A 13979-nucleotide genomic window follows, 5' to 3' on the forward strand; every position below is an offset into this window, starting at 1 on the left:
TGTAGCGAGGGGCCCAAAACTGAACACAGTACTCGAGGTGTGGCCTCACCAGAGCCGAGTACAGGGGGACGATCACCTCCCTAGCCCTGCTGGTCACACTGTTCCTGATACAAGCCAGGATGCCGTTGGCCTTCTTGGCCACCTGAGCACACTGCTGGCTCATATTCAGCCGACTATCAACCATCACTCCCAGGTCCTTCTCTGCCTGGCAGCTCTCCAACCATTCCTCTCCCAGCCTTTAGCTCTGCTTGGGGTTATTGCACCCCAGGTGCAGGACCCGGCACTTGGCCTTGTTGAACTTCATGCAGTTGACCTCAGCCCATCGGTGCAGCCTATCCAGATCCTCCTGCAGAGCTTTCCTACCCTCAAGCAGATCGACACACGCACCTAACTTGGTGTCATCTGCGAACTTACTGAGGGTGCACTCGATGCCCTCATCCAGATCATCGATGAAGATATTAAAGAGGACCGGCCCCAGCACTGAGCCCTGGGGGACGCCACTAGTGACTGGCCTCCAACTGGACTTGGCTCCATTCACCACAACTCTTTGGGCCCGGCTATCCAGCCAGTTTCTAACCCAACGAAGCGTGCGCCAGTCCAAGCCAAGAGCAGACAGTTTCTTGAGGAGAATGCTGTGGGAGACGGTGTCAAAAGCCTTGCTGAAGTCAAGGTAGACCACATCCACAGCCTTTCCCTCATCCACCCAGCACGTCACTTTGTCATAGAAGGAGATCAGGTTCATCAAGCAGGATCTGCCTTTAATAAACCCATGCTGACTAGGCCTGATCGCCTGCTTGCCCTGCAAGTGCTGCGTGATGACTCTCAGGAGGATCTGCTCCATGAGCTTCCCTGGCACTGAGGTCAAACTGACAGGCCTGTAGTTTCCCGGGTCTGCCCTCCGGCCCTTCTTGTAGATGGGCGTCACATTTGCTAGCCGCCAGTCAACTGGGACCTCCCCCAATCGCCAGGACTGCTGATAAATGATGGACAGCGGCTTGGCCAGCTCCTCTGCCAGTTCTCTCAGTACCCTTGGGTTGATCCCATCCGGCCCCATCAACTTGTGCACATCTAAGTGCCGTAGCAGGTCACCAACCAGTTCTTCATGGATAGTGAGGGCCACATCCTGCTCCCCATCCCCTTCCACCAGCTCAGGGTACTGAGTATCCAGAGAACAACTGGTATTGCCGCTAAAGACTGAGGCAAAGAAGGCATTGAGCACCTCCGCCTTTTCCTCATCTCTTGTAACTAAGTTTCCCCCCGCATCCAGTAAAGGCTGGAGATTCTCCTTAGTCCTCCTTTTTGTGTTGATGTATTTATAGAAATGTTTTTTGTTATCTTTAACGGCAGTAGCCAGATTGAGCTCCAGATCAGCTTTGGCCTTTCTAATTTTGTCCCTGCACAGCCTCACTACATCCTTAAAGTCCTCCCTAGTGGCCTGCCCACTTTTCCAAAGATTATAAACCCTCTTTTTTCTCCTAAGATCAAGCCACAATTCTCTGTTGAGCCAGGCCGGTCTTCTTCCCCTCCAGCTCGTCTTTGGGCACGTGGGGACAGACCATTCCTGCGCCATTAAGATTTCCCTCTTGAAGAGCGCCCAGCCTTCCTGGACCCCTCTGCCCTTCAGAACCGCCTCACAAGGGACTCCACCAACTAGTGTCCTGAGCAGCTCAAAGTCAGCCCTCCGAAAGTCCAATACAGTGGTTGTACTGGTCCCCTTCCTGGCCTCGCCAAGAATAGTGAACTCCACCATTTCGTGGTCACTCTGCCCAAGACAGCTCCCGACAATCACATCCTCCACCAGTCCTTCTCTGTTTGTGAAGAGAAGGTCTAGCGGGGCACCACCCCTGGTAGGTTCACTAACCAGCTGCGTCAGGAAGCTATCTTCCACGCTCTCCAGAAACCTCCTAGACTGCTTTCTCAGGGCTGTGTTGTGCTTCCAGGATATGTCAGGGAAGTTGAAGTCCCCCACGAGTACAAGAGCTGACGATTTCGCAACTTCTGTCAGCTGCCTGTAGAATTCCTCATCCGTCTCCTCATCCTGGTTCGGCGGTCTATAGCAGACCCCGACCAGGACGCTAGCCTTGTTGTCCCTGCTGATCCTAACCCAAAGGGACTTGACCTTGTCATTCCCAGCCTCGAGTTCTACAACCTCGAAAGACTCTCTAATATAGAGAGCCACACCACCACCCCTTCTGTGCTGCCTGTCCCTTCTAAAGAGCTTATAGCCAGGCATTGCAGTACTCCAGTCATGAGACTGGTCCCACCACGTCTCCGTGATGGCAACCAAGTCGTAGCCTGCCTGCTGCACGATGGCTTCCAGCTCCTCCTGTTTGTTACCCATGCTGCGTGCATTGGTGTAGATGCACTTCAGCTGGGCCATTGTCTTATCCTCCAGCCTTGCCATTGTTCCCCCTGGCACAGCCCCAACAATCCTAGCTTCAGCCCTATCCCCCTTCCTACCTAGTTTAAAGCCCTCTCAATGAGCCCTGCCAGCTCCTGGCCCAGGATCCTTTTTCCCCTAAAAGATAGGGACCCGTCTGCGGCCATCAGGCCAGGTGCTGAGTAAAGTGCCCCATGATTGAAAAACCCAAGATTTCTGTGTTGGCACCAGCCCCGGAGCCACGTGTTTAACAGGTGGGCTTTCCGTGTCCTCTCTGAACCCCTCCCTGCCACCGTAGGGATGGACAAAAACACCACCTGCACTCTTTGAGGCTCACTCCCTTCTTTATAGAGATATATGAAGTTACCTACTTTGTCATCTACAGAATACGGATACACCACAAAGGTGCTTATAAATGAGATGCATAAAGACCTGCATAATATTAACACTGAGTAATGTCTAAAATGAAATCAAAGTTAGATTTCAAGTGTTACCAGCTGTGTTACAACTAAAGGAATGACAAGAGCTATACACATGTATCACAACAGCTGGAAGCATTTTTAATTTTCATCCATAAAGCTGAATAAATACAGAGAGGAAGCTGAAAGTGATTATTCACTGCTGAGCTGGCATGCATGTTACTGAGTACGGACCAGTTAGCACCGGTTGTTTTTGTTGTGCAAACACTTAAATAAATTTCAAATAATGATAGTTCATTTTTAGGTTGTCTTACATACTCGTTTAAAAATGGAGTACAGAAAAAAAAATATTATTTTTTTTTGTTTTATCTTGACATTTATGAGTAGGGAAATCAAATATCTATAATTGATTTAAATATATACACACATACATGTGATTTAAAAGCCACTCAGATATTTTTAGAGAAGGGAAAAGAATGCGATCAGCACAGAGAACCAGAGATCAAGATAATCAAGTACTGGAATTTAGTAGGATCCCTTGGACTGTACTATACAGTAGTAAGCCAGTATTTCCACTGGAAGGCGGTGCAGATTTAGGACAGACCAGTTGTAAGTAAAACATGGAGGCAGAATCTGGCTGTTCTTTTGGTCTTTAGGATTAACTCATCTGGATGAGAACAGAAGAACTCCAGAGCCGATGAATGTCCTGAGGTTGGTTCCTTCATTGTGGAGATCTAAAGTGCCCTACAGGTAATTAGGACTGCAGTTTAATACAGAAGTTTCTTGAGTGAAAATAGGACCTTCATCACTTTTAAATAAAAATGGCATCTTAGCCTCTGTATGGAGGCACTGACAACAGGTACCAGACTCAGGGCTGAAATCCTCTAATGGCTTTCACAGCCATCACAAGTAAGACTTTTGACCAGAGGCTCTGGTCTGAGCAAAACACTGGATGCATATATGTCCTGTTGCTTAGCACAAAAGTGACAGGCTCAAAGCAGAATTAATATTTTCAACAAAGGAGATGAAGAATCACTCAAAAAAACTCTTATAAATGGACTGCTCCAGGGGAAAATTAGTCAACCTGGATGAACTAGGCTCTTTACTACCCTGAACAATTTGACATGTGCTTCTTCAGTGTGTCTAACTGAAAAACAAAGTTAATTTGCATGTATATATTACCTGTAAATGCCAAATATGCTAGTGTAAATCAATTCATGGGAATCAGAGAGTTATGGTGCCTTATACCAGCTGAGAATTTGATCGCATCTCTATTTTCACCAACATTCACACAAGCAAGAAACCCTCCCTCCCCTTTCTTATGTTGTTCATATTTTATGTTTATGTTCTACAACAGATTAAATTCATGTACACTGTTTAGAACTTTATGCAATCATATGTTTATTTATATGTATATTCATGTTCTAATAATGGCTTTAGGTAAGAACACGTACACTGCTTCATTGTTCTTTTTGTTGACTAAATTCCTTTTTAAAATTAATTAAGTTTCCACTAAATTACAAATAGGGTATTATAATCTTCCTTTTTATAAGAAAAAGGAAATTGGCAATTCTTTTACCTTGCATTGTGGCCCGGTGTCAAAAGGCAGAATAGTTTCAAGGACCTCCAGAGTTCCACTATCTGCATTTGACCTGTGTTAAATATTCTCATTACAGTCGCTTCAAATGAATACAAAAGCTTTGTTTAATTCTAACACAGGGGAAATGAAATACACCAGGCACAAGATGAAAGACCCACTACCACTGTGCTATTTGAATGCACTGCTTGTTCTTAACGTGGGCCATAAAAGAAGCCTGCTTTAATACATCAAACTGTAGAACACTCAAAATAGCATCTAGTAGCAAAATAAATGTTATAAACCTGATGAGACAATAAAAGGAAACAGAAACATGTATTTTCTTCATATGGAATTTTTGATAGGTATAGCTACTGGCTTGTGGCAATGCTTTTCAAAAATATTTAGTTTTCTTTTGCTAAAATGACCAATTACACTAATTAGTCTGTGCAAGATTTTTCTGCAGTGTAAATGTAACAGGGTTTTAATCTATCATTTATACCTTTATAACATTTGTTTTCTTCTTACATTTCAACTATTCTGTTTGAGAAGCTAGTAAAAGAAGACCAGTTAAACTAGTATTACCTACACTATTTTCTATAGGACACAGAGTTTACAAAACTATTTGGAAATCTAACAATTGTATTCAACATAACCATTAACTAATATGTATGATAAAATATACAAAAACATGTACCTGAATATTACAGACTTACAAAATCTGTTCGCGATGCTGAAAAAGTACATATCCTCTCATGGAAAGCTTTTATTTATTTATTTATTTATCTTATATTCCTTTTAGGTTTTATGGTAATTTTTTCCATAGGTAGGTAGAATCTTAAACTCTGTCCAATCTGTTGCAATAAGAACAAGCTTTGACTTCCGGTATTTGAGCATAATCTATTTCTAATTAGGATAAAGAGTCAGCGAATACATGAATTTTATTTAAATTCATGTCAGTCTGCATACTTCAAATACTACGTGCACATCTGAACAATGCAGCACACTGCTGTTTTACAGATCCATGGTGCCACTCTAAATGAGTGCACTGAAGACATAATTACTACAGAAACCACTGCACACAGCTAGACAGCTTCTGGTTCTGGAAATAACTTGTTTATAACTACCTTGCAACTCTGCAAACTTTTGTAGGCAAAATGTAAAGATGTATGGTAGTATGAATGGTACTTGTGGGGGCATCAAGGAAGGTACAATGCAGGTGTTCCCTACAATGAGCTTTTAGATGAGTGATCTCAGATATTATAAAAAAATATCTGGTTCAAGCTAATTTACATCTTTTGACATCTAAACAGTTTGTAAATCTGGACAAAAGGGTTTAAATCTAGCTACGTACATTTGGCACCAAGCTATTCAAGTGCTGCAAGGAACCCGTTCATAATATATATATCAGATCAAACATTGCAAATCTTTTTTTCCATCACTTCTGCATCATGCGATACTAAGACACACATTGTCAACAACCTGACTGGCATTCCTGACAGCATGAAAGTCAGCTCTAGCACTCTGCTGGATTTGAAACAACCGCAGGATCACAGCCACTCATACTGAATTCTTACCATAAAAAGGGAATTTTCAAATCTACATTTGCTCAGCAATTTATTGGAAAGAGTACCACAAAACTCAAACTCAAACTCAAACTAAAACAAACAAACAAACAAACAAACAAAAGCTGTGTTATAAAAGCCAAAACACACATTTTTTCACATCACATGAAGATTTTGCCAGGTAGATTTTTCATGGCTGACTATAGAAAATACAATGGGAGCAGCCTAACAAAATAACTCAGAGTGAACATTGTGGTATTAGAACTTTTAATAATCCTGCAATTACGTGAAATGTCTTCTTACGCAACGCTTCCCTCTATTCTTAACAAAAAAAATTGTTTTCATTGTTTCCTCCAGCTTTTCAAAATCTCCCTTCACCAATAGTTTGGGATTACTCACAAATACAGGCAATGCGAAACTTTGTGGTGGTAACAAAACATGGAGTACTAAATGTGCTAAATAAAACTATACATTTTTCTTTTTATAGCAAATAAATTAGAGATAACATTTCAGATAGTTCTAGAAAATCTGCCTCAGATTTTTTTGTATAACACCAAATCAAAATATGAGCTGAAACTCATTTTTATCATTCAGTCATGTTTATTAAGAACTATATTTCAAAAGGAGTAATAGGCCTCCAAACTTAACTTTAAGTGAGTTAATGTGCTCTTAACTCAGAGAAAAATTGAACTAGTAAAACTTTTTCATGGAATGTACATTTGATCAGCAACAGCCAAAGCCAGTATCTATTACACAGATTATCAAAATTGACTTATTTTACTGGCCTAGCTATACCCACTCTTGCTGGGGATTAGTAAAATGTAAGAATAATAAAACAGAGCAGTTAAACAAGCTGGAATGCCAGCAGTCTTGTGACACTACAGCATGTTTCGCCTCATGTCAGTGAGAATAACGAAAGAAACCAAAGAGCAGACATTCAGAGGTAGAAAAAAGTAGTTGTGATCTTGCCCGTCTCAACTAATCTAGTGGAGTCTGCTGCACAGACAGAAGTATAATCCATGAACTAAAATAGACTAACAGAGTACTACAGTGATGGTTCTGCATGGAAACCCATAGGGAGGAGGAAAAGCAGGTAGAGAGTGGACTCAGCTCTGAACTAAATATAGTGAGAGCACTATCCAAACAGCACAACTCAACCCTCATTGAATCAAGTGTGTACAAAAAGTAAATTAATAAAATTTTGCAGGCACAGTCACTGTTATATCATTATACAATAATTATTTGGAATATTTCCATCTATCAATAATACCATCTGTCCCACCCAATACAAATGGACTACAACCCATCTGGCTTATTTTTTTTCTATTGATTACTCTGCTGAATGAGTTAGCAAAACCGTTTACAAAATCATCATATTACATGACACTGTCATTAAAAGATGTGAAGTAAAGAAAAACACAAGATGAGACTTAATTGGAAAACTGTCAGTTCTTCTTCCAGAAAGTTTTAGCGATGCTGTAAGTTTTTTTTTTTCCCTTTCTTTTTTCTTTTTTTTTTTTTTTTAGCTACTTAAAAAAAAATGGAAAAAAAAAAAAATGTAAATGCTGACTACTGGATTAGGTGGAAACTGTTCTACCACACTATCACACAATTGTTACTATTTCTGAAAAGTATATTAAAGAGGTTCCCCAAAGGTATCTCCTTAAGACTGTCAAAATGTCCCAAAGTATGCTGGTGAGAGCTTAAAACTTTTCAGGACTCCTAAAGAGACTGTGGAAGGAGTATATCTTAGAAATGGGGTGGTGGAAGCTGCTGAAGGTTGGCACTTGCATTTGTTATTTCCTATTATGTTTCCCAGGATTTGGCTTTGATTATTTGTTTGCATAATTGTCTCTATTCTATTTTTGCAGTCTATATTTCTTTTAACTACTGCTTCCCTTCAATTTCTACAACAACCTTAATAACAATGCAAAAATTTCTTGTCTATCCACAGAATTTAACTGCTTACCTATCCTCTATTCTAGTTTGTCACCCTATTCTAGTTTGAGTTTCTATAATGCTCTGTTAGTTTTAACACAGGAAATCTCTCGTGTATGTTCACAAGGTTGATCCAGTGATTTTTTGTTTTGTCAGCACAGTGATTTAGTATTTCTTTGGAGTGAGTCCTCACTGAGGCTGCTCTATTATCCTTCCCTCCTCACTCATCTTTTTTCCTCCACAGTGGGTTCCTCGAGGTTACAGCCTTCCATCTCTCCACCATATTTCTGTTTCCTCTGCCACCCTGAATGGCTTTTCCAATGACATGCCAGTTCCAGCTGATGCAGGAAGAAGATAGGGGGGCAGGGCCAGATTCCAGCTCTGTGAATATGATCCTTAATGGCTGTGGGTGTCTGGATCTCCGGGAGGCAACGTTCAGGGTGGTACTGGAGCAGTAAGGCCCCAGGGAACAGGGACCGGAGCACAGGCACCCAGCAACCATTTGGAGCCAGGGAAAGCAGGATGACAGCAGTGGAAAGGAGTTGTACAGGTAGTACGGAATGACACTGAAATATGTTTATACGGCCCCTATATATAAAATATATAGAATGATTCAACTTAAGTTGCTGACTAGTAGTACTTAGGTAGAGGAAATTTACCAGACATCACTGTGACAGAATGCTAATCATGCCAATGCCAATGATCTAGTCAGTGTGCTAAATACACGTACCTCAATCATAATACACCATCATTCTGCTATTAAACCCAGAACATTCATCAAATAGAACTGTAAAGTCTAAAGTCTTCCTTAAAAACATAATTAAATGTATGGTTTATAATGTCTAGTTTACAAGAAATGAATTTTGAGCTTCACTGTTTTGTTTGCACAGTCTCTATTATTTCCATGGATGACAGAAGCAGAACAATTTCAATTGAGACACAATTTGCTCTTATTAAACAATCTGTAGGTTGGTATTGATTCATGCCCTTGTCTGCTGCTTGAAATAAAGTTCAAGAATAATAAAATACTTTTTGGTTTGGCTGACTTAATTTACTTGCAGAAAGCAGAGCGTTATTTCATATAATTGTATCCAATAGAACTGACTGTAGTAGTATTTGAATACCAAAAAATAAATAAAAACTAAGACAAATAAGGGATGTGCTACTTATATTTTTAAATACAGATGCCTTTAGAGTAAAACTACTGTGTTCTGGCTTCCACACAGTAAGACAGTATTTTACAAGCTACTTCAAATAAAATATTAAGAGGTGTGAAAACAACATTTCCTGTTTTCAGTGATTCTATGGAGTCAGGGACAAGTGCAATTTAATAATTTGTCAGAAAACTTTACCATTTTCCTTCTTCTGAGAACAGAATCAGACAAAAAGAACATTTCTACTATTACCAGCTAGGACTTCTCCATCAATACAAAACCTATTGATGAACGTCTATTTGCGTTAACAATTACATAATCAATTATATTTTCAGGACAGGACAATTTCTCCCCCTGGTTCTCTGTAGCAGAAGCATTTGGTACATCTTTCCCTATGCTTTGCTGTGCACATAAACATTACTAATCAGAAAGTATTCATAGCCTGAGGAAAAAATCAATTCTGAATCTCCTTTTGACAAAATGGTAGGGAAATTGGAACATCTGGCTGCTAAAAGCATCTCTTTCCCACTGATACTTTACATTTTTCCAAAGCATTTTTAGATCATTTTGCGGCACTCTCTACTTCATCTGCTATCTATTTTTTTTGCTATTTCTGATTATTTCATTAATGAATATGATCCAAAAAGCACAGATTAAGATTGATAAGCATCCTATAGACTTGTTTGATGTTCTTCTAGGATGTTTTTTCTTAAACATTCCTGAAACCTGTTAGGCAGCTAACTCTTCACAGAAGTGAGTGTAGGCAGCAATCCATTTTTTAAACTATGGCTTGAGCAATCAGGAAGTGATAACAGCCAGATACTATTAAAAACCCAAAAGTAAGCAACCTCATGTGGTATTTTTCCAGTAGCTGAAAGAACTGTCTAGTGATCTCATTACGTCAAAGAAAGGAAAGACTAGATAAACAATCTAGTACATAGACTAATTACAGGAGACTTAAAGATTATATCTGGAAAACAGAAAAGTTTCAAAGAACTGGCAAACACTACCAATCTGCCCTGAAATCTGTGTCTGTATGTACTACAAATGAGTAGGCATGTAGGCTACATGGACATGGTACATGTTATTAATCAGTCACATAGCAAAAAACATTCTCAGCTTTTCAAAATGACTTTATAGGGCACTTTCTGACAATAATTTCTCTACCCTGAATTAGCTTAATGCTACTACGACTCCATGCAATGTCTCTAATTACTGCCTCTAAGTCATCATAAGATAGTAAATCATCTAAAACATTTTACCTTAAGATAATGTTACTAAGATATACTTGAATATGCACTGGTGTCATACTTGCTGTTTCCATTTAAAGCTTGCAGCATCAGTCTAAACCCTTAAATATGGCAGTCAACATTATCTTAAGAACTATATTAATATCTCTGCAGAAAGTCTTAGGATCTGATATAAGTATGGCTAGCAAAAACAAGCCTGAGGGCTTCCTAAGTATGACACAAGCTTTGGAATATCATCCCTCACAGAAAAAAGGAAAACCTAGGGCATTCATGAATTTGAAAATATTGGTATAGCCTTCTGTGTGACTAGAAGAACGTCTTCTCTAGAAGAATGTGTCTTTCCTAATTCACTTTTACTGTTTCCAAACCAATCCATAGAAAGGTATGACCATTTTTCAACAGCACTACAAAGGGTGGGGTTATTACTGCACACTGAGGGTTAGCTACTTTGGTGAATTTTTAGTACACAAGGATCTTAATAACTGACCTATTTCAAATATACTGTAAAATTCAACTTTTCACAAGGCATTCACCAAGAATACCATAACATATAAAAACACCTGACAGCATGCCCTAGAATAGAAATTGCAAATTGTAAACAAACCAACAAATTTTACATTAAGAACACAAACAATCATATCTTAGCAGACTTAAGAGTGCTACAGAGAAGACTAGGAATGTTTCAAATTCAATTTGCTTGGTCTTGGAGGAGGGTACTCAGGAGGGTACTTTATTAATAAATCTAGGTTGATTGTGTCAACTTCCATACAAAGCTTACATCTTCACTCAGAGACAAGTGCCTAGTGCAAAGACTGAAAGTGAAGGCAAAAAAAGACTTTGGGAGCATTGTTCCTTCTATGGTAGTATTAACACAAGCCATTTATCTCCCTGAGAAACTATAGCAAGTTATATTAAGTTGCATAGCAATTCTGTAGTAACTACCCTTGTTTAGCCATTTATGAAGTAGCTACATATTATTTATTTAAGGTTTTTGGCCAATACCTTTTTAATGCTTGCAGAGTATTCTGTGGCCATGGTACATTGGTACATACACAAAAGAAATTATTATAGTATGATTATAAATCACTGGGGAAATTATTATGCTATTAGAGATCATCTAGGGTGAACCAACAGACTGGCACATGACATCCTGGTCTTAGAAGTTCAGCTGAATAATAAGTAATAATAAGCAGTAAACTGCTAAACTCAGTTGTCATGACAATATTGCTTGTAAGAAAGAATGGGGAAAAAACATTTCAACAGAACAAGTAATAAAAAGTTAAAGTAAAATGCCCAGTTCCTATTATGTAAAAATATATAGGCAGAGGTAATTCAAATACAGCATTGTTCTCATTTTTGCCTGAGGAACTGGCTGCTCTTTAAGAGTTTTTTAACATATAGCTTTGGGGAATTAAGACAAAGTTAGTGATGAATGTAACTTTCTATTAAGCAATTTTCTGTCTCAATTGTGCACAGCCACTTATGAGCCAGAACATAACAGCTCAATCAAACGTTATTATATCAGCTTTACTTGAACCCCTCTGAAATGTACAGAGAAAATTTTGATATTACTGCAAGACTTAGGGGGAAAAAAACACAACCCAGAAAGAAGAAAATGGATATCACAGCTACCTTTTTACATTCTTTTAATTTCTTCTGCCATATAGAATGAGCGACAGGAACATGCTTGCTGTCAGTTACATAGCAGCTCGCTGTGATGATGTGGTGGAGCGCTGTCTTCTGGCTCATAGCTTGAAGGACTCTCTCAACATGACGGAGGGCAACTACACTCTCTGTCCATATGCCGCCACTAACAAGCTGCATAGTACAAGGTACTAGAGCTATCTGTCCAGCACAGTAGAGAATATCTCCAACCTAGGGAAAAAGAAATAAAACAGTAAGTAAGATTCTGGGAGTGCAAAGAAAACAAAGGAAGCGTTTTTCACCTTTCCAAGTAATTTCTTCCAAAACCACTCTTCTTTGCCATCCTTTGTCACATCACTAAAAATGTTGCAAACATGGCATTCTAACAGTCATTTTTGATACGGATTTATATATACTATATGAATACAGCACTGTAATAAACTTTAACAGCAAGTACATGGATGTTTGTGTCAGTTCAAAATAATATCTGATGTTACTGACTGTTACTGCTGCTGGATGACACTGATGACCCAACACGGTTAAATATATTGATTGAATATATTGAATATATTGACATCTATATTTCTTTTAAGTAAGCTTCCATTTTTTCAGTGTTCCATTTGTTTCAGTGTTCAGTTTCAGAGCGATGATGTATGCTCTCTTTCAGAATGTTATAAAAATCGTGACAATCCAGAAGGTAAAAGGAAATTACAGACTGAAAATAAGATGCAAAAGAGTGTTATTTAACTAAAGAGATGGATTAATCTTTTGAAAATTGAATTAAATGGGTGGCCAGATATGCCATAAATATATGCTAAGTTGAGCTGCAATGCAGTTACTTTGGGCTGATTTTCCTAAAACTTCCTGGCAACACTCTGAAGACCTACTTTCTTAATAGCAGCCAGCAAAGGAAACGTTTATTCTTATTATTCAGACATCTCAACGATTTATTATAAAATCTTAATGTAAATATCAAAACTTTTCATCCTCTTATTCTGTACTTCTCTAGAAAGTCAGTACATTTCCTGATCAGTGAGGCAGTGAATGTTATTCCAAATCAAAAGAAAACTAAGTATAGAAATGGGAAGTAAGGTGGGCGTAAGCAGCTTTGAAGTCTGCACAGAAAGCAATTTGCAATAAGTAAAGAGAGTGAAAATGGACTGTGCAAGGAATCTTCATGAAAAAATTTCCAGAACTTACTGTATAAACTGTAAAAATTCCTCAGAATTAAGAATAATTAAAAAAGAAATCTGTGTCCTAGAAGACATGGCAATCAAACCATGTGACAGACCCATATGCAACTCCAAATCTGTCCTCGTAACTGTCTGTGTCTCACAAAAGACTCACACGTGTAACTATTGGAAGAGTATCTTATACAATTTGGCATACAAGTTCTATGATTAGCAGCTGAAGAGGGGGAGGAGGCAGAAAGGAAACATAATATATCAACTGACACTCATCAACTATTTAAATTGTTTAAAATATCTGAAATATCGTTTTGATAATGCTATATATAATCCTGAATTTTGAAAAAAAATGCAAGTAATATTTTAGTTTATAGGAACAAATGGTCTTCTCTTTTTTTTTTTTTAGTGCTATTTTAAAATATGTGCCATTGAACAAGGGAGTCCAGCCAGCTACCAAGTGGCATACTGACAAGATGAGAAACAAATTCAGGAAGATATGATTCGGAGGGGCACAGGTTTGTTTTTAAAGTAAGCCATTCATTTTCACCTCTGCTAAGTGAAATTCATGTTATTAGTCGAAAATGCCAATACAGGTAGTAAATACTTTTACAGAAAAAAAAAATCACACTAGCAATGTTTATTCCTTTTTTTCTGTTGGGCTCCTGGTTTTCCATGCATCACCCATGTTAATTATTAGGTAGACAGAAGAGCTGTTCAACCAGTTCACTTCCCCTATTCTTGAACAGATTGTTTGAGACATAATATGAATACTAATTAACGATAAAATATCTGTCAGTGTTTTGAAATACGGACCAAGATAGCACTTTCTTAAAGTATCCTGGATAGTATCCTGGATAGTTCTGATA

General features: G+C 38.7%; 1 protein-coding gene across 1 annotated transcript in view; it reads right to left on the bottom strand.

Annotated features, from left to right (window-relative positions):
• DPH6 (diphthamine biosynthesis 6) overlaps positions 1 to 13979 on the bottom strand; it is a 205549-nt gene that overhangs the window by 49387 nt on the left and 142183 nt on the right. Inside the window, exon 13 of the mRNA XM_084288587.1 lies at positions 11915 to 12157. Coding sequence (XP_084144713.1) covers positions 11915 to 12157 — 243 coding nt within the window. The remainder of the gene's footprint in view (positions 1 to 11914; positions 12158 to 13979) is intronic.

The sequence above is a fragment of the Netta rufina genome (assembly GCF_964035555.1).
Source record: "Netta rufina genome assembly, chromosome: 5".
In the NCBI taxonomy this organism is placed as follows: Eukaryota; Metazoa; Chordata; class Aves; order Anseriformes; family Anatidae; genus Netta; species Netta rufina.